Source organism: Ixodes scapularis, unplaced genomic scaffold, assembly GCF_016920785.2.
Source record: "Ixodes scapularis isolate PalLabHiFi unplaced genomic scaffold, ASM1692078v2 PGA_scaffold7__128_contigs__length_106722199, whole genome shotgun sequence".
Lineage (NCBI taxonomy): Eukaryota > Metazoa > Arthropoda > Arachnida > Ixodida > Ixodidae > Ixodes > Ixodes scapularis.
Window position 1 is genome coordinate 90,014,256 of NW_024609882.1, and position 21,173 is coordinate 90,035,428.

Below are 21,173 nucleotides of genomic sequence, written 5' to 3' on the forward strand. Positions count from 1 at the left end.
CTGGTGTTGTTTGTACCAAAATCGAGCAGGGCGTCAGACACCTTGGAAAACAAAGCCTCGATCCTAATGCCACTAAACGCCCGCACTTCGACAGCCTCCCGATTATTCGATGGGAAATACTAGGACAAGTATTTCACCGTCGAACCCCCGGCAACCAAAACTTGAGGCAGGAAGCGCGACCGTGCTAATACTCAAACGGCCAAGCTCCTTGTCCGAGAAAACAGAAATAAAATAAAAACGCTTCAGAGAAAGTCAAAACCGCTTGCGGAAGACCAGGCAGGCACAGTAGACATAGAGCACTATATAGCTCCTACGGAGCAGAGTAGCGCAATCCTTTGAACCCCGTGTTTTGCCGACAACATGGCCGACAGAGCAGCTCGGCGCGAGTCACGTGGTACTCAGGGTTCCAGGAGGCGGCCAGCCCTATGGGAGAATACATGGAGATCGACACAACACGGCTGATTAAAAAATGAACGGCGAGTTCACACTTTTCAAAACTAGTGTGTCGTGAAGGTAGTAAAGCACTAAACACTTTATCAAAGTTTTAATAATATCGGATGCGTGTACAAATTTTGAGAAGGCAATTTCCAAGGCAATGGCGTTTGAAGCAGACGATTTTTGCTCGCAGCGGAGATGGGCTTTTCGGGTTGGCCGGAGCGGGTCACGTGAATGGTGTGACGTCGCCGTGTCGTCTGCTGCATGATGCCGCTCAGGCAATTTTTAAAAAAAAGTCACGTCCTTGCGGGGCACAAAACTTAGCGCAAATTATTCTAAAATGTTCCATTATTATGTCAAAAATGATTGCCATTCCGTACATCCCCACAATACTGAAGAAATAACGATTTTCTCACGTTCTCCATGCATTTCTGACCGCAGTTGGAACCTCCGGGTGTTCGCCACTAGTCGCCGAGAGGCGGCGTTCTAGATTGCGCTACTCTGCTCCGAAGGAGCTATATAGTGCTCTAAGTAGACAGTAGTCCGCGCACGGCAGGAACGCAAGGTGCAACGGCCGCCAAGCAAATGGAAAAACAATGGGCGCAATGGGAGGCTAGACCGGAAGTTGATCGTAGTGCGCCGGAAGTGACGTATTGCGTGGATGGAGCCCAACGAGGTAGAGGGGCTTAGAGCGATAAACCGGGGTTCCGGTCTGCACTCGAAAGTGACCCCCATAAGGAGGCTGCCATTGGGCGCGTTAAGTTAACGCGCTCGAGCGCGCTCCAGCGGTCAGAGTGCACTCGAGCTAATAGCATCTTCGATCAACTCGCACCGGAATCGCCCTGAAACCAGCACAGTGCACAGCGCTCCTCGGTCGTGCAGCGCAAAGTCGGTGCAACATCGAGGACAAACTGCGCCGCGCCGGTGCACCGCGGCGAGCTCCACCTTGCGTCACTTCGCGTTTTGTTCGTTTTTTCTTGCGTAGGTCAGCGCACGGTGCCCGTCTGCTGTCAATTTCTGCTATTTTTTACTCGCGGATTTGACGGTCCCACAGAAATAAACATCGTGGACGTGATTGTCGATGGGGTCACGAAGCGGGTGACAATTCCACATGTATATGTTGGCCATCATTATTGGTTCAAGAAAACGAAACGCCAGATAATAGCCGTACCTCGCTGTCATCGAAACGCCTCACGCCGCTTTCCACGAAGTTCGTGCTTTTCGGGCGCTCCTTGCCACCGCAGCAATCGCCAGTAATCGCGGCGATGGTGGGAAGCTCGTCGTCTCGCCGTCAGAGGACCCGAGGAAATCATCTAGTGCAGCTGCAAGGCGTGTTCGTTTTTGCAAGATCGCCATCTCGATAGTCTGCGCGTCTGCTACTCCCGCCATCTTCTCGATTCCCGCTCCTGGCCGCAATGCCTGATGGGACTGCCCCCCGGCGCACCGCCGATTTTCTTGGTGCACGTTGGGGCAACGAAAAGCCGCACCGGGAGGGTGCGCTTTGTTGATCGAGGATGTACGGTGCGCACCGGTGCACTTGATCGAAGACGAAGGGGCGCACCTCAGTGCCCCGGTGCGCACCGGTGCGGATGATCGAGGATGCTAAAAACTAAACGACATCGTCTCACTTCCGGTGCACGGTGGCGGAGCGCGCTCCGCGAGCTCCGTCGTCGGAGATGGTGCGCGGGAGCGCGAACAGGTCGGTTTCCGGTGAGATGACGGTGTTTCCGCTCTCGCGGCCAGTCTCGCGGTTACTCGCGGTGATTTTGCACGGTGGTCGTGGTTTCACCGGTTTACACGGTGGTGCGGTGGTGCGGTGGGTGCGGTGGTCTCGCACGGGACGGAAGAATCATCAAAACCCTCGCGTTTTGGGCTCCGGACACTCTGGACCGGGCCGCCGGGCCACGCTGGACCAGAGGCTTCGGGTGTGCGCAATCCGTGGCGAGCGAGTTCGCTTCCGAACGCTCCGATGATGCCACCGCGCTCGCCTCGTCGTGGCCTCGCCAAACTTCGCTGACCGCGACCGCACCAACCGAACCCCGCGGCCGAAAGGCTCCGGCCTAGCCAGGAACGGCACCGAGGTAGGCCGGTCGTGGGTAGGAGCTGCTCGTTCTGCGCTACGATGCAGTGCTCGGAGCTCTCGGCGTCGTTCGTGCTTGCGCCGAAGCCTTTAGGGACTCCCTCGGACGCGCAAGTCGCGCCTGCTTGGATGCGTGGATACTTCGACGGCGATCGCTTGGCAGCTCGTGTAGTCGTTCCGTCATCGTGGAAAATAAAAAAAAAGCATGGTGCTGGTGTAGAAAGGTATGCATACATCCTTCAAATGCTTGTCGAAGTTCTTCATGTCATTCTTTAAGGCTTTTGGTAATTCAGAAGGCGTTCGGCGTACCTATAATCGCCGCACCAACAGCGTGCAGCATAAATACAAGCTCTCGCTGTTGCCGCCGTCTCCGCGCACTTATTTCATCGAAGTCGTCGTCGACGAAACACTTTTTCGATGTTTCGACGGGACGGGAGCCATGTTCAAGCGCGCGCCGGAAAGCCGGAACCGGAAACGTTAAAAAAGTAGGCGTCAGATGGCGCCTCGGCAGCCTCGGTACCAAAGTGCGCCGTTAAGCTACGCTCCGATCCCGCGCGCTCGAGCGCAGGTGTCCGGAGTCTGGAGCTCACAAATTTGACCACACGTCACATGACCAAACCAAATACGTGACGTCACAGGAAAGATGGCAGCGCCCATGCAGCGGCTGGCCCCAGCTGGGCCGGAGCTTGTCGGATGCTTTGTTGGTTGTCGTTCGTCTCGGCGAGTTGATTTCAGACGCGGAAGCCGTCATATGAGGCCGGTCGAAAGCGAGTTCAGAGTTCAGCGTGGTGTTTGACCTAGGTATAACGTGAAAATACGGAGAAACGGTGTGCATTTCGCTGGTGACCGACCGGGATATTGCCAAGGAAGAGACAATCTGACCTACGTTGCTCGGACCTCGGATTGATTCGGATACCGCTAGGATAAAATTTAAGGCGACGTTTCTGTGCTCTCGTTGACCATCGGAATCTTCGAGGTTTGCAGTGAAGCCTGTGCAATATATTTGGATACACAGTTTAGCGACGGAAATTGCCTGAGTCGTGCTTGGCGGTGTGCAATCGCGGTGCAGCTTCGATCGAATGACCGAGGGCTCACTTCGGTTGTGCGGCGCACCGGAACACTGCCTTGAAGCTGGTAGTTTTCGTGCCGTGCTGAATGATGCTGTGCTGCTTACAAATTGTTCCGGCGTAGAAGTGCACTTTCACGGAGCACAGGTGTGCGGCGCACCGAAGAGCTGCCTTCAAGCTGGTAGTTCCTGTGCCATGCTTTAGGTGATGCTGTGCTGCTTCCGAAATTGTTCCGGCGTAGACTTGCACTTTCACGGAGCACAGGTGTTGCAGTTGGTATTGATCCCGCTGGTCTGTCGCACGTTTCGTCAACACAAACGTTTCATCCACACTCGTTACGCGAATTGCAAGCTGTCCGGACATTTCACCGAGCGTGTTACGTACCCAGCTCACGCCGCTTTGTGACAACAGTCTGCAGTGGCTCATTACCAGAAAAGTGGTCCCACATCCATTTCAGTTCAGTTCGTCCACCGCAGTCGCCAAACCCCGAAGGAGAGGATTTATTCGGACAGAATGCCACCAAAGCAATGCAGCTTCTTCAGTGGTCAGGATAGATTCTCTTCTGCTAGTTTTGTTATACTGTCACGGATCCTTGTTCCAGTCCTATCTTCTATCAATATTCACTATTCTGGGACACTGCAGGTCATGCTCAGCTGTAATCGTATGTTCAGGTGGAGGTACTGGGCACTTTACCCGTAGCCCTTCTCTGTGTGAACCCGGCGGCTCTTCAGCCGAGTTACCCGATAATGGGACACGGCTGGCGGACTATTCTGCATCTTATACCCCTGTCGAGCCGTCGGCAAAGTCCTGACCCGAGCCTGACAGAACAACCGCAAGACGACCGAGTACCACAAGGAGTAAGCTCGGAAATACACCACGAAGCACCTGAAATCCGAGCCAGTTGCTGCTACCAGGAAAAACCACCGGAATTCGGTCTCCTGTCAAAAAATCCGAAGCTGACTAAGCCAACAATGACAAACCTGTAGCAGCAAACCGTGTCCCCTCCCACCATTGTTTGCATGCCCGTCGCAAATCACACTCCGACGCTTTTTCATGCAAGCTGTATGAAGACGTCAAGGACTGGATTGAACAATATGACAGTGTCGCCCGCCACATTGGGTGGACAGACAACCAGCTCCTGCAGAACCTATACTTCTCGTGGAAGCAAATGCCGGCGCCGGTCTGAGAACCATGGATCCTCCTTAACGTCATGGGAAGTTGGCAAGATCAAGCTGAAGCGCGCATCCGTCAGCCAACATCAACGAAAGAGAGCCGCATTCTTGATTCTGTCCAGGACACTGCCCCAATGAGAGCGCCACCGCACTCGTGGAGGATGTTTTGCGCTTGATCGAGCGCCCACGCCCACGCCGACCTTGATGCTACAGAAGACAAGAACATAAGAATCCCATGCGCCTCACGTGAGGGACAACACCTTCGGCAGCCTTGTCCGCAACCCCCCAACAACAGTCGAAGTGTTCATATCACTGCTTCCAACATGGAATGTGCACTGCATGCCCGAGCCTGCCACTATGAACAACTTCCCGGCGTCTCGACACTCGAGTTGTCCAGCTACTACTTCGATGCCAGCCTCCCAGGCATCCACGACATCACCCACGACGTTGTCTGGGAGGAGATCAGGAAGCTACTTCCTGCCATCAGTTGCCCGGCTTTTATTTTGATTGCCGAGATTGTTTCGGAACAAGTTTGACGGGTATTTCAACCGAGACGTCTGCGAGCGAAGCGGCATCTGACAAACCAAGGGCAACTTACGCCACAATGGCACGACGACCGCACCGGCTGCCCCTTAGTATTCAATGCCAATTCAATGAGACACTCAAACGCCGAAGCATTCCCGACATCGTGTGTAGGTCTGTGCTCAACAATGTACACCGAGGAAAACTTAGGTGATGCGAATGTGCGACCGAAAACCACTTTGCTACCACTGCATGAAGCCTACCATGTCTACCAAAGCAGCCCGTACCAATGAATTGGTCGGCGAGGGTTCGTGCCAAACGACCCTCGATTACGTCTCGAGGAGCGACCACGGGAGATTAAGGATTACCTTCGGCGACCTTTGTCCCTGATGCCGAAGGTGCTGAATCGAAGATTCTGAATCCCTGATTACCCCCAAAGCTCCTCATGTCCATCACCTCAACAAGAGGTAAGCACGACAAAGCAGGTGAGCGGCGATGCAGTGACAGTGGATTTGGTGTCGGTTGTCGTCCAAGGACAATACCTAAAAATTTGCTGACAGCAATTTTCTGTGTCCACTCCACGAAGCACACAATTTCCAACTTTGAGGGAGAATGCCCCTGAGTGACTTGAAGGAATAGAATGGTTGGTTGCTCTCAAAAATGAACTGCAAGCATCACCAGACTTGGATAGCAAACAAAAATTGTTGCCAGTTTTCAAGTCAACGGTACAGCAAAAGGCACAGGCACGTAAGCAATACATGCCCGAACTTGCTACATTGATGCCGAAAACTACCAGGAAAATTTTCGGATTAGAAGCCAGCCCTGCAGCTTCAGTGCGCATGACGTATGATTACAAGACAGCATCAGTCGGTCAAAGTTGCCACTCGACCAAACTGAACACCGACGTGCCAGGAGCGTCATCCGACAACAAGGTCCACAGGTACTACGACTGAACGCCTGACACGAGACTGTCGCAGAAAGAACTTGTTATGGAACCATTTACTAAGAATCAATAATTTTGTAATCAAGTGGAAATAAACATGTTTGATACACTAACCAGATAAACATATTTCCGCTTGCCTTCGTGCCTTGAGAGTCTACACACCGAGAATTGTGTCCATTGCACGCTCTGGACCTTACGAGGACACTCGCTTCTCTGACGCTTCAATATTAATTAAGGGGTCATGCCAGACTGGCAGACTTCATGCAAGGGGCTGCACTCAATCAACCTTTCCTGAACATGTGGTGCATCCGAAAACCAACTCCAGTGATGTGAAAATGTTATTCATTAATTTATTCCTTCCAGGGGCTTTCGTAGGCATTGCAGAGAGGATACTTAAAACTACACACATGATAATAGCATTAAAGCACACTGCTGTAACTTGTTAATTGGAAAAACAAACACACCTCTGAGCATATAGTTTAATAGTATGTGTTGATGCATTGTTGTATTGCATGACACTTCCTATATGTATGACACAACAGACCCTTTGCAGAACCTTATCAAGCAACACAACCGTCACCATTTTTTTCGGCGCAAAGCACACGAATGGGCCCCAGTTCACGTCGAACGCCAATGCAGCATTCGAGTCCAATAGGTGCTGAGCCGAATTCACAGGGATGGCGGACATAACATTCTTGTCGAACAAATACCCAAAGTATGAAAGCCTGGGGTAATTACAGTAGTAGCTACTGTAATTTGTTTCATCAGAATTTGGCAGATGGCAAAGGCTACGGTCTCGGTGGGTCAATACACACATTGGAGAGAGGCACATGACAGCATATCACCAGAGTGCTCGTCTGCACAGATTTGTCACACACCTTCGCTCCGTCTCTCTGATTGGCTCGAGGGGGCTGTGGCGGTTGGCCTTTTCCAAGTTACGGTGATGCGAAGTATAGACAGCCCACACTTTTAAAAAGAGTCTATTGAAGAGACCGAAAGGAATGGTAGTCAACATTTTTCAACAAGACTGCTCTCCAGGCAAGGGATGAACACAAATATGAATCATGTTATCCAGGTAATTAGAACAATGAAATAATTGACCGACTAATACAATGCACTCTTGATGGAAAAGAGCATAGCTGAAATAAATCCTACAAAACAGAAAAAATGCGCAGTTAATCTGTGCATGCACCAAAACAGTTGTTCTTATAGCAAGTCGAATAGCTTTGAAGCAGGTGCCTGCAACGATTTATTCTTCCCCATACTCAATAAAACGCCAACCTCGTAGCTGAAAATAAGGGTGCACTTCACACTCACACACACACACAAAAAGAAAAAAAGGAAGAAAAGCGATCGAATGTAGAATCGTGGATTAGCACAAAAGGTTAAAATCGCAGGAGCTTCCTCGCTAAAAGTTGCTATGGTTGTTCAGTGACGGAGGGCTGAAACAACTTCCCTTAGGCCCTAACGCGACGTATACATTTCGCGTAGATTCTTAGATAATTCAACGTTCAAACAAAGCTAAGAGAATGCGAAAATTTCATGTTAAAAGCACTCAAAGTTCTATCGATCCTCGGACACATCCCGGAATCCAAGCACCGGTACGGCGATGCAGAGCTGATGCTGTCTCACAGGCGTTAATAACCAGATGATCCAGAGCGATCTTGCGCAAAAACGGTATAAAGTCTCATTCCTTCATATTTTCACATTATACCTGCGTCAGCAAGCACGAAGAAGCCCGAAGTCGTCGGAAAACAGCTGCACATCACGGCTACCGCGCACCGAACAAACTCTCATTCGCCAGCTCTGGGCGCTGCCATCTTACCTGTGACGTCACGGCTCTTGAGGGGTCACGTGACGAGTGGTCACATTTGCGTAAAATATGGCGGCAACCGGGGGGGTGCCACTTCCGAACTTCCGGTTTATCGTTGATGGAGCCTTATCTCCTCCCGACGTGGCTACATCCCCGCGCGTGGGTGTAGACACTCCCTAGAAGGATTCGAAAATATCGTACGTTTCGCACCCGTCCTTTTAATGGTTTCAAAATTGGCGCCATTACCAGCAGTCCGTGCTTGGCGGAGGCGGGCGGCCACCGAAGATAGGCCAGCAACCTCCGCCCACACGGCTCCGTTGTGTTAAAGTGAACTAGTGTCGCGCGCCGTCTCTGTGCTTGACCGAAGCCGCCGCCGGCGCTTGCTTGGTATCGTGCTCGCTGTGCTTCTCGATTTCGTCCGGCATGGTGGTCCGGCATGGACGGACCTTCTTCGGTACGCTGGACGGTGCGCTCCTTCAGTCCTCGCGAGACACCGTCGGCGCTTCCATGAGAAGATCGCAGGTACCGGATCTTTTCGAACCTTTTGAACCTGCGCTGCCTGCTGTGCAGTGGAGGTTTTCTCTAAATATTTTTTTTTAGGCCTAGCAATTCCGTGGTTTCGGGCAGTTTCGTGTTTCCTACCAGCTCGTGGTGATCGGGGGTGACCGGGGTAGGTGGTACGAGCGATGTTTCGCCGGAAAGCTGCGAGCGTGGCCACCGCCGGCTGACAACAGCGGCAGCGCCTGTTTGCTCGCGTACGAGAGCGTGGGTGCGTGGAAGCAACTCGAGCAATATGCGTGCTCCGTTCATCTTTCATCGGTCTTTACACCGTTCCCCTTCCAGTGCGAGCGAAGCCGAAGCTACGAACACGAGCACGTTGCCTCGAACGATGTTTGCAGTGCACGAGCGCGCGCGTGCTCGCCAGGGACCTCGAACCCCTGTGATCGAACGATCGAAGCTCACTCTTGTAGCTTCTGCTGCGCTCTCTGAACATTTCAAGAGAGGAGTCTCTACCGTAATCGAGCTTCAAGCGATAACACGAGCGCGACGCCCGAAAGATTGCTCTCGTTCGTAGCACATCGCGCTCGTGCAGCGGAAGCGAGTTTTTTTTTTTTTTTTTGCGAAAGTGACCTCGAATTCGACTTCCTGATAGTGGGCGTTGAAACGATACTGTGGTTCGGACACCACGCAAAGACGACAACGAGCTTGTTTCGCGTAAGGTACCGAGTCCTTTCGTAGTGAGTTCTGTCGTGAGATCGTACCAGCATTCACACCCCGAAGTGCATGTCGACACAGACGACGTAGCCATGTGTGCTACCGCTTCTCTTCGGTAGTAGAAATGAGATCGCGCGGTTGTTCAAGGCACTGTCCAGATGCCGAGCAATCGCCATTAATGTAGCCTTATGGGCAGTGGCCAAGCCCCCCCCCCCCCCCCCCCCCCCCCCCTCCTCCCTCTCCCCTCTCCTTACTTGCACCCCAAGTCATAGACAAATAATCACCGAAAAAAACAAAAAAAAAAAAAAAAAAACTGGTTATGCCTTTGCCTATGGGTAGGGTGCCATATTTTCTGATAAGTTCCATAAAACCTGAAAAACACTCTTGTGCACTTTTTTTTCTTTTTTTTTTTTTTTCCAAGTCTGATTTATTTGGAAGTCTCAAAATTTGAAGGCCACAAAGAAAAGTCAGCTTTCTATGTATAACTTTGTCCAGAGCACAGGTTCAGCAGTCATCAGGAGAGGCCTTCTCAGGTTCCTTTAAAATCTCATTGTATTTACCAAAGAATGTTCACCGGACAACAGGGCATTGCAATTCTGGGTCATGACAAAAGCCACAGTTTTGATTTCCAGATTGTGCTTCTAAGAGGCAGGTAGGGTTGTGACTTGGATAACCCTGAAAGCTATGAACTTGAATTTCATAGGAGGGAGGGGCGCAGCAGATGCTTCTACCTCACCACTTCAGCCAGTGCAGCCGCAGGTAGAAGCGGTAGAATAGGATGAAAAGAAAACAAGCTTTCCAACAACTACGTACGAGTTTGATGATTTTAATGTGTCTTTTTCAAGTTTTGTCCTGGGACAGTTAGTATTACTAACAGCAGTGGCTCCAATGTAGTGTGGTACACGTGAGTTCTTATCAATCTAGGGCAGGGTTACACCCTCCGGTTAATATATATTTATATTTTCAATCTTGAAAATTTGGAAATCGAACAGAAACAAACTTTAATAAAGTGGAATTTTCAACCAAAAATAAGCTCGGAAAAACACCCGCCGTATTTTGCGAGAAATAAGCTTTGAAAACACAGAATACTGTAGGGCACATTTCGTCGTCTTTAAAGCAGAGCGGTAGTGGTAGCACTTTCATCGGCCAGAGAGCAGGCAGAAGATGCTTCGAAAACAGAAACAGCTGGCAGTCTCGTGACTGGGCTTTTATTCATTCATTTGCTCATTAGAAAGTTGTAGAAAATATAGGGTGTCTGAAGTCGCCAGGCTTGATCTAAGATAGACCATAAAATTCGGCACCTGCACATAGGACCTTGTTTGTCTACCCTCTTGTTCTTGTCCATGTCCTTGTGCTGTTTTAATTTTCAAGCAATCTAAAATTTGCGTCAAATGAGTTTTTCGCAGGTTAGTTTTATCCTGTAAAATTGGAAAGTGTACTTTTTGTAAAAAATAAGGCCAAGAGCTTGTCAGGGTCAACAGCAGTCGGCAAAGGAGGCGACCGTCGACCGTTCGTCGGAAGGTGTAGCCAACCAGCGAAACAAAGCAGACGACACGGAGTCGAAACTGGCGGACAGGAAGAGCACCGTCATTATGCAACCACATTTTTTTTATTGTACTTTTTTACTTCAAGTTTAGCTTATATTGTCCGCATCTATTTTTAAACCAAATGCCATGGTCGTCGCAAGCAATCTCGGTAAGGAGGTGGTGCCTTTTTCTCATTTATATTAACAATCTTCCCTCTTCGATTACCTCAACTATCCGCCTATTCGCAGATGATTGTGTTATTTATAGGAAAATCTTAGACCCGACAGACCATAACGCCCTCCAAAATGACCTTGATGCTATATCTTCCTGGTGCTCAGAATGGCAGATGACCGTTAACCCCGATAAATGTAAACAAATGACCGTTACTACGAATTCAAACAAATCTTACAGCCAATATACATTACTCTTGCAGCAACTTGAATGTGGTTCACTATACAAATACTTGGGAGTTCACATCTCTGAAACTCTCTCATGGAAACAGCATATCAACAACTTAGTCACCAACTCATTTAAATCTTTAGGTTTCCTAAGGCACACCCTTTAACTGGCCCCCACTTCAACAAAACTGCTAGCATATAAAACAATTGTTCTCCCTAAACTAGAATATGCAAGTATCATATGGCATCCAAATCAAAATTATCTTACTTATAAGTTAAAATCTGTCGAAAGTAAAGCAGCCCGGTTCATATGAATTTCGCCTCAAACTAGTGCCTCAGCTCTAAAAACAAATTCGGGTCTCGCGTCATTGTCGACCCAGCGCAAAATTAATGTTTCTTTCATGACTCGTACTACAGTTAACTTGTGTTTTAAAAACACCTATTGTCATTCCGCACATTATATTTCTCCTCGAACCGATAATTCCTGTAAGGTACAGCAATACCAGTCACACTGTTTTGTTTTCACCCTTAATATTATCGATTACAGAATGGAATGACTTGCTAAACGAGATGATTACTAACGCAAATCCCATTGAAATTAAAGCAATGTGCTAGCACCTATGGTAGGAATAGTGCACATACATGCTTATTTCTTGTTTTCATAGTTGCTTTCTGTTTTCCAATATTGAAATTATTGTTTTATACACAGTTACATTCAGTTGAAAATTGCTATTGTGTACGTACAATGTCACTTCTCTTTTGTAATCTGTGTTGGGCTGATTGCAATTATTTTGTTATATCTTTGACTGTGTTTGGAAAATTGTGTGATTATGTTTTTATAAATGCTCGCACTGCCTACCCCCATCATGTAATGCGTCCTCAAAGACGCCCTTGAGGTAAATAAATGAAATTAAATGAAATATGTGCACCAAACGCGCTCTGCAACTCAACTCAGTAGTACGCGTCGCCGTCCGATGTTGACCCTGGCAAGTTATTTGGCCCTATTGTTTTATAGGGAGGGAGCTATGCTTTGTAATTTCACAAGATACACCACTGACTAAAAGTTTAGATTGCTACGTGCAGGCACCGATTTTTTTGACCCATCTTAGAATGAGTCTCGTCTTTTCAGTCACCCTATATAAACGACAGAAGAAACGGGAAAAGTCGGAAACAAATGCAAAAGCTCATTGGTGCCAATAGAAGACCTTTGAAGCGATCCACTGGTGCAAATGAGAAACTGGAGCCCTTAGAAACGGGGTGGACTGTGACCCGTGACCGAGGGCCCGATTGAGTCCCCGGGATGAGAAGCCGGCCCACCCACTGGCCCCGGGACGGTTGCAGGTGCAGCCGGGAGACGGGGTCGTGGTGCCGGGCCGGGGATAGGTCCTCCCCGGTGCCATGCGGAGGCACCGGCAGCTGGTCCTGCTCTCCCTGGCCCTGGCCGTGCTCTCGGTGCCAGCCCTGCTCCTGCTCTACCTCGACTCCAAGGACCAAGGTGAGAAGGCCAATGGTAGAAATGGCTGGCAACTTTTACCTCCAGAAAGTCTTAGAACGCAAGAAATGTGTTTGGAAAACATTAGACGGTTGTTTACGGGAGTGGACAAGGACCTATATTATTGGCTTTAACCCGATATTTCCCCGTATCTACTCCCCAAACATGTTTCTTGGAAACAGGGTTAAACCCGATTTTACCCCGAATTCAGATATTCAATTTTACCATTTTTTGGTTTCCACTCCTCCGAAAATGTTTTTTGAGAAACAAAAAGTTGGTAGGAACTTGCGTGCTGGCTCGAGGCCTTGAAAACAAACCTGGATTCTTTTGGCTTTGGTGGACTGCAGTGACATAAATCGAACCCCAAAATGACACTTTTATGCCCATTGTCAAGTATTCTTTGTCCTTTTTTCTGTTTTAACCAGCGCGTATCCCCAGTCTCGGGTTTACAACTATGCTCAATTTACACCAGCTGGCCTGCTCTTTCACCATTGCTTCCTTTAAAAGCTAAGCTTCAACAGAAACAGCAGGTATTTTGTTCCAGTCTAGCCGATGTGATATTGTTGCGCATTTCAAATGTATGCGTAAGCTGTGACATTGAGAGAATGTTCTCTCAGTTGGAATATTTCCAAAGGCAGCACAAGTCTAGGAGAGAGACAAAGATGCTGCTTGTGCAGAAGACTGTCACCAAAGAGAATTTATGGAATATCAAGAAGCCCAAGTTAGCTCTTATACCATGTTTCAATGCTATTTTATGTACTTTGATTGTGAAAAACAAATCTGTGTACTGGCACTGATAAGTTCTTTTTATCGTTAATTATACTTATATATTGTCACGGGTGGTGACCACAAAACAATAAATAAACGGGAAGAAATAAACGTCTAATGTGGCGAACTTGTGCCAAAAATAAAAGGGTACAAAAGATAATAACAGCGTCGCAGGCGTCGAAGTCGGTGTAACAGCAGAGTCGAACGCTGGGGCGAGACTGAATGCAGATCGCCACGCGGAGACACGTGTGGGCTTCTGGAATATTCGGCGTAGAAGGTTTGGCGTGTAGAACATTCTGACCTCGAACAAGCAACATGGTTCTCGAATTTACCAGAACATTACTTTAGAGAGTCAACAAAAATGCGCCTCCACGGCCAGGAATCGAACCCTGGCTTTCAGCGTGGAAAGCAAGCACGATAACCGTTAGGCCACGCGCGCGCTGCCTACTTGGCCAGCTGCGCACGCTGCAATATCACTAAATATAACCTGAAAAACCCAAACACCAGGACACTTTCTTGAAAGGCGCAATTTCTCCCCGATTACCAGCTTGGAACAAAGCGGCCAATTTTTAGCCCCCACCCCCTTCCTCATTTTTACAAATATAAAACCCAAAAACGAAGGGCCCTTATTTTTATTGATTTCTCCGCTAAATATATTGGGGTAACTCGCGCATAGCTCACAAGACATCAGTTTCGCCGGCATTAAATTTAGCTCGGAAACTGAATTAGTGTATCGGCGTGCGCGAGAGAGTCTCCGTGGAACTTCCATTTTGGAAAACACCGGCGCCTTCGGGCGTGCTGCACGTTTCCGCCATGTTGGAGCAGGGAGATTTGCCATTTTCCCAGCGTGCTCAACATGAATGCCGCCTGTAATATTAATTTAAACTTTTTTTGGAGCCCCCATTGTTTTTTTTCACCTTTGGCCGGTCTTTTGTGGACCTTAACTTTTTTTTAATTGTCTCGAACGTGGCTGCGGCCGGAGTCAATTCCTAGACATTTTAATAAGCCTTAATTCCCGTCATGACTCGAGAATCACCGTCGTCTGCTCTTGCTCGGATTGCGAAAGGGAACCCTCACGCGCAGAATATCGATGCGGCATCACACACTCGTGGCCAGTTGATACATTTATGTCAAGCGGATTAGCTATGGCTGGCATCATTTGCAACTACGGGGTGTCACAAAAGAAAATTTACACAATCTTTTTTGCCGCAAAAATAAACTAGGCACCGCCGAACGCTCATTTTCCACCCAAAGGTAGAGCTAGAGGTCACAACCAGATGCCAAAGTTTCAGCCCGATCTGATAACTTAATCAAAAGTTATAAGTGATTTTCTGAAAAGTTCAATGGGAAAATGGCGGCCGACGGAGTTTTCAAACACATGGGGCTCTATGGCACCAGAAACCGAAAACTATCAAAAATGGGCTTCATTTTCCCATTGAAATTTTCAGAAAATCACTGAAACTTTGGCATCTGGTTGTGACCTCTAGCTCTAGATTTGGGCGGAGAATGAGCGCACGGCGATGTCCAGTTTATTTTTGCGGTAAAAAAGACCGTGTAAATTTCCTTTTGTGACACCCTGCACTAGGAACCCTCTGTGCAGTAAGCACACTCTCCAAGGAGGAGTGCGGTGACTCGCAACAGGAATGGTAGTCAGTATGATTTCTAGGTGACACAGATAGAGTCAACGTTCGGGAATGCTAGCCCTAATCCGTTCGATTAAATATTTGGATACAGTGAAAATTCACTCTCCCTGTACACAGCCACACGCACTTGCAGGAAGAGTATGAACCAGTAATAACTTGAACATGAGCACACACCCGTATGCACAATAAGAAGCTCGTGACAACGGAGGCCATAAATGCTCTAAAAGTACCAGCGCCGCATAGACAAAGTAAAAAGACACGGAGCAGAAACGTTTCTGTTGTCTTGAAGCCGCACTGCGACGACGACGCTGGTGGGCGGATAGGCTTCTTCGTTGTGCTGGTTTGCGGTCGCAGCACATCGCTATAGCGTCGCCACAACCCAGGATAACACTTTGCACGCAAAATTAATTCTCGGCGTGGAGACTGCGAAGGCCATGCCGACGCGCCATGTTCAATGGAGGATTGCACAATTGCACAAAACCGCGACCGGCATGCAGTGCGTGCAGAGAGCAAGTGGACACCCTGGAAAGAAGGTGTCGGCGCCTCTCTCCTTCTATGTCATGCGGTCCGAGGCTACTTGCTGGTACCCACATACAAACGTCTATTGGTCGCAATACATCAATTTTCTCAAAAAATTTAGTGGGCAAACTGAATTGGAGCATAGGTCCCCCGACGTCGTGTCAGAAACATTAATTTTCCCATTAAATTTATCGCGAAGACTGAATTTGTGCATATAGATAGTGCGCCGTCGGGTCACGTAATGTCAATTTCCCCACCAAATTTAGTGGGGGATTCATGGACGGACGGAAAAAATCTTGTTGTTGGTGGTTCCGTTAAAAAGCATTTAATTATTTACTAATATGAGCATGTAATGTAACTTTGTCGTGTCCAAACATAACTGTCACCATAATCATTGTGCTGGTCAAGCGAATGCAAGCAGCCGCTTTTTCTCACACTGGCGCCTCAACGAAGGGGGTTAGAATGAAATCTCTCACTCTTTGCCTCTCAGCTTTGCTGCCTGATATTCCTCACAATGGGGTGAAGGTGTGGGGTAAGGAAAAGGACGACGCTAGAAGAGTGTAAATTTGGAACACCCTTAGCGACTAAAACCTTGTTTGTGTTACTAATATTTCCCGAAACTGGGCTCATTTATGTGCAACTCTGAGGTACTGGAATCAGTTACTGCTAAAGCAGAGCAGAGAAAACCGAGGCCGATGATAACCGAGTGGGTACAAACAGGCGAAACAACAAAGGGAATGATTTCCTTATTTTCTAACAAAATCAATATTGGCAGACATGGGGAAAATTCTCTCGGAAACAACTTGACTGACCCCCAGCACCCAAGATACATAATGTAAAGAGAGGCTTCATAAAAAATTGAAAAATAAAATTACTCGATCAGTACCGCCTATAAGGCCCAACCGATTTAAAGCCGATAAAATTTAAGGTAATGTTGGGTGGAAGGGACCACCAAACATTGTTTTAGAGACACCCAAGGTCCACCAGTAGAGTGCATATGAAACACAGACAGTAAAGTCCCTTGACCCTTTCACTGCCGTTTTTTTTTTTTCCGACTGCCCCTCTCCCCCTGCCGTGTTTTTTTTTTTTTGTATCTTGGTTCTGTGGAAATTTCATGCTAGTAATGCACCACGATGCTTGGCAAGACATGTAAACATGTTTATTCGGGATTATCTTATCCAGATAAAAAAAGTATTTTTGATTACAAATAATTAATGCAACGATTAACAAGATAATTAATTAGCTGCAAATTAGGATGTCCAGCCATTTAAAAAACTTTTTTAGTGTGAAACTCTTCAAAACAAGGCACCACACAAAGTGACACCTGGCAGCTAGAACACACATAGTGAGATTCCCTTCGACCAGCTGGAGGACTAGTTCGAGCCAAAAGTCTGCCACGCTCCTTCTTTTAGCGGACGCTGTGGTTGCACTGTATGGCTGTTTAGGACAGTGGTGTCCAAGAGGTGAAAGAAGTACTTTTTTTACCACTTTATGGACCTTCTCGTGACTGTACTGGTCGCGGTCACAAACATATCTACTTTGTTCACCGCTCCATGCACAAGTTGTACTCGGCGACGCACCGGGGTATCTTTTTGCTCTCACCAGTGGTCCTGTCCACCATGCCACCCTTAGGCTTCGTCGTGAGCACGCGCACTTCACGTTTGACCTTCAAACGGACGAAGAAAAGCCGGTTATTGCACATGTCATTGGTTTCCCCTTCCTGCTGTTGGTAGTCTTGGTGTGGGACACCTTTCCTGTCTTTCCGCACTGTACCGCAGGTGTGGGTCTTGTTTTCGAGAAGGAACGGGGCCGTACTGGTGTACCAGTTATCGACCCAGAGGACGTGCCCCTTGTCCAGGTGCACATCGCGATACTTGTTAACGCGAACATGACATTAGCGCATTTGCGCATTTTACTTCTAAATAGTATTAGCGAGCACGAAATTTTATCGCTTACATTATGGAACTAAATGAGCTCTTTCTGTAGCCATAATAACTTGGATGACATTTTTTTCAAAGAGAAAAACTGGAAAAGCCAGCGATCGCTTGTTCGCGCTAAATGTGTCGTGCTCTGTGCCTGTCCAACAAAGTAAGAATGATCGAGGCTCTCTATCCCATCTCGGGGTTGTTGATTTGAGTTGATAAGCCGGCGTAGATCACAATGTCCAGCACTAATCCTGTCTTTACGTCGCAGGGTAGGAATGATTTCAGGCCGGAGCTGCTTCGTTCGGGCGGGATATATTGTTTGAATGACATCCGCCCTTTGAGAAGCAGCAGGCTCGTCAATGCGAAGATCCTGGATGGGAGATAGGGCCCCTTGAAAGATTTTCGAAGCGGCAAGGGGACCGAGCGCACCTTGTGCAGCCTGTCACCATAAATCTGATGTTCATTATCGGAGAAATAAAAAAACCTCGAGATGGAGAAGGAAGTGGTTGCGACTTATCAACTTTGAGAATACGGGTCTGCTCAAGAGGGGATCCATGGACCAATCCTCGCAATGGTGCCCTTTCTTGCACGTGCCATGAGCCTTACGACAGCAAGAAATACGTAGAACTCGCGTGGAGTCGCATCTTTTTGCTGGTGTGTACGGGATCCGGCCGCCGGCGTCGGCTTGGCAACTACTTGGTGCTGGAAAATGTATGTCTGCTCCACAATCGCGTCCACAATATCGGATGTACAAAAAACTTCAAAATATCTCGAGCTCACTGGACACCAATCTGATGCCATTGCAGATCCCTGCAGATGATGGGTCAAAAGCGAGCTCCTGAGGCTTGAATTCTTCCAACAGCCATTCCACTCGTCGCATTTCCTCTTCTTGCTCTGATTCTTCGGTGAGAGGGGTTTTTCTTCGCTGTCGTCGCTCGACAGGTCTTTTATCTGAGCTCCTTCATCATTATCACTTTCATCTGAGTCCGAGTTCATCGACAGTTTGTGAGTCTCTACGCCCATCAAAGCGTGGACGCACGTGGCACGCTGACTCACCATGGCTCCTGGCTGCGCTGCTGAGACGAAGACGAAGCGACGTGGGTGGTACAAACATGTGCTCCGGGCTGTTGTCTAAAATTTAACCTACAAGTCCTGCAAGTTTATGTGACCTCTCCATAGATGGCGGGATGGACCGCATTATGTTTTTCACACGAGTTGTCTCGGGAGTGAATTTAAAAAGCAACATGAGTATACTCGGGAGTAGAAGGGGGTGTGCGTGGGAGGTCTCCCGAGTTATCTCAGTAGTGGCAATTAAAGGGTAAACCAGGGTGTCTAGTGACCGGGTAAACCAGGAATCGTCAGGGAAATTTTAATTACCGGGAAAAATCGGGGAATCGTCAGGTATATTGTCAAAAAGCGAGCCCAGTCGGGGAAAATGAGCCAGAAACGCCATTGTGTGCCCTGAACAAAGACTCGAGGAATTGGGGGCAGAAAAATAGTCAATAAATTCTGCTTCGAGCGGAGCAAGGGCCCTGCTCACCAGATGTAGTGTGCACTGCCCGATGCAAAGGGAACGGCCGACAAATCCAGTCCAAGCCTTGAATTGGAGTGAGGGTGCGACACTCGGCTAGATACAATTAGAGATACTAGATTGAGTAACAAATGGGAAAGCCGCAGATCCCAGACCAAGCATTAAACCGAAAGTATCCGAAAGTGTGCATCTGGCAGCTATACTGCAATTCGGTTATTGACGTGTGTGGTTGAGCGATGCGTTTTCATCATGTTTCCGGAGGTGGCCTCTTCATTGAAGATGTCGGCAGCAAGAAAGTGCTAATTTCATCCAGACTGGACGGACCTGACTATTTCGGAATTTGCAAGTTGGATTGAGCCCATGCAAAATGATGCTCACAGTGCTTAATGCTCAGTGCCTAGTGTTGTAATGGTCTCATATATTTAACCGCTTCTGCAGTGGTCAGGGAATTTCACCTGAAAAAGTCGGGGAAAACCTGAAAAAGTCGGGAAATTTCAAAATAATAATTTACTAGACTCTCTGGTAAAGGGTACCCACCCAAAAAGAAGAGATAAATGGGGAAAAATATTAGGTAGGCTATCTTTGAAGATGACACAGCACGGTTATTACCGCAACAGTTTAATTAATTGGTCTGGCACCTAAACGTCTGTTTGGGCTAGAACTTAATCAACATCGAGTGTCCAAGACGTGCCTGACAGCCATTACAATCGTCAAATAAAGCTTCCAGATTGCCCTCATTGTCCCTTTAAATGCTGGCCGATTTAATTTCAAATTGTACAGGAAAAAGAGGTCATGTCTCTAAAACTTGTGAAATAAATACATCTGCTGGGCAAACTCTTCACTAAAACAAAATTGTAAAAAAATATTTTGTTATATTTTTAGTTTTTGAGCTTTAGACTTCTGAAGGACCAAAGGCAGATTTGGGGATTTGGACGATTGTCACAGGTGGCATATTTGAGAGCTACACCAGGCTTAGATATCTTCCGCGCAACAAGGATATCTTTTGTGTGGCTTTCTAAACTACATTGAGAGTGCAACATGTTAAAAGAAAATGGGGTTGTGTTTATTTATTTTTTTTTGTGAAAAATATTGAACCTGGCCTTTTTGATATAATTTACCAGGTTTGCATGATGGCAACCCTCATAACATTCAATTTTATGACATAAATTATGTATCAAATGAAAGCTTGAAGAAATACCTATTCAGAAGCACAATATCGTTATACTAAAAAGTTATCTTGGCAAGAAACACCCCCAAAAAAAAAGACTGTAATCCAAAATTTTACTTAATTTTTTTTTAAAAAGGCCATTTTTAAATGTTTTTTTTCTTTTTTTATATGGAGAGCTTTTGTGGTTTAAAACATGTAATAAAAATGGGATGTAATGTATAGTTTGAACATATAGATCTATACTTTCGAAAACACCATATATTATTTGAAGCTCTATTTTAAGATGCAAAGCAATGTTGTATCCATTTGTTTTTGCCACATTGTTATTTGTTGGCACCTACTCATTGTGTTGGTTGGCTTTAATTTAACAAATAATTAGGCATTTTATGTACAATATATGAACCAACAGTTCATAAATATTACCCTCTGAAAGTCTTGCCTGGGATACTGTGGCATTGGTTCAGTAAATGAACAATTCCATGGCACATTCCTTTTTATATTTCATTGTAAAAATTAATAAGCTTCCTTTTTAGTCCTGTTATGAAACAATGGACTAACTAAAACGAAAGTTGCAGTGAAAAATTAAAATCTAGAAGAATTAATTCAAAGTGTCCCAATGATTGTCTTTTTATTTAGCACCGGGGCAGATAAAATACCCAAGGACAAGTGAACAAGTTAAGTATTCAGTAGAAACAATGTGGAAATACCCCTTATATGCTTGTGGCCCTGAACATTCCCTTTTACAAATTCACTTTTCTTTTTGCAAAAAACCACATATGGGCCATATTTAGCCTAGCTCATCACCTGCCTAGGCAGAAACTGTGAAATCCGCAACGGTGAGATCCAAACTTCCTGCTTGTGTCTTTTCATCTTGCTGTGGCACTTTGTGATGGGACTTAACTGAACGAGTACTAAAATGATTTCCTGGAATTAAAATTTGCTCCGACTGCTCATTC

General features: G+C 47.2%; 1 protein-coding gene across 1 annotated transcript in view; it reads left to right on the forward strand.

Moving 5' to 3' along the window:
• Positions 1 to 8,143: 8,143 nt before the first annotated feature.
• LOC8024924 (LARGE xylosyl- and glucuronyltransferase 1) overlaps positions 8,144 to 21,173 on the forward strand; it is a 121,873-nt gene continuing 108,843 nt past the window's right edge. The window contains exons 1-2 of the mRNA XM_040211030.3: positions 8,144 to 8,554; positions 12,513 to 12,666. Of these exons, the coding sequence (XP_040066964.1) occupies positions 12,570 to 12,666 (97 nt within the window). The 5' untranslated portion in view covers positions 8,144 to 8,554; positions 12,513 to 12,569. The remainder of the gene's footprint in view (positions 8,555 to 12,512; positions 12,667 to 21,173) is intronic.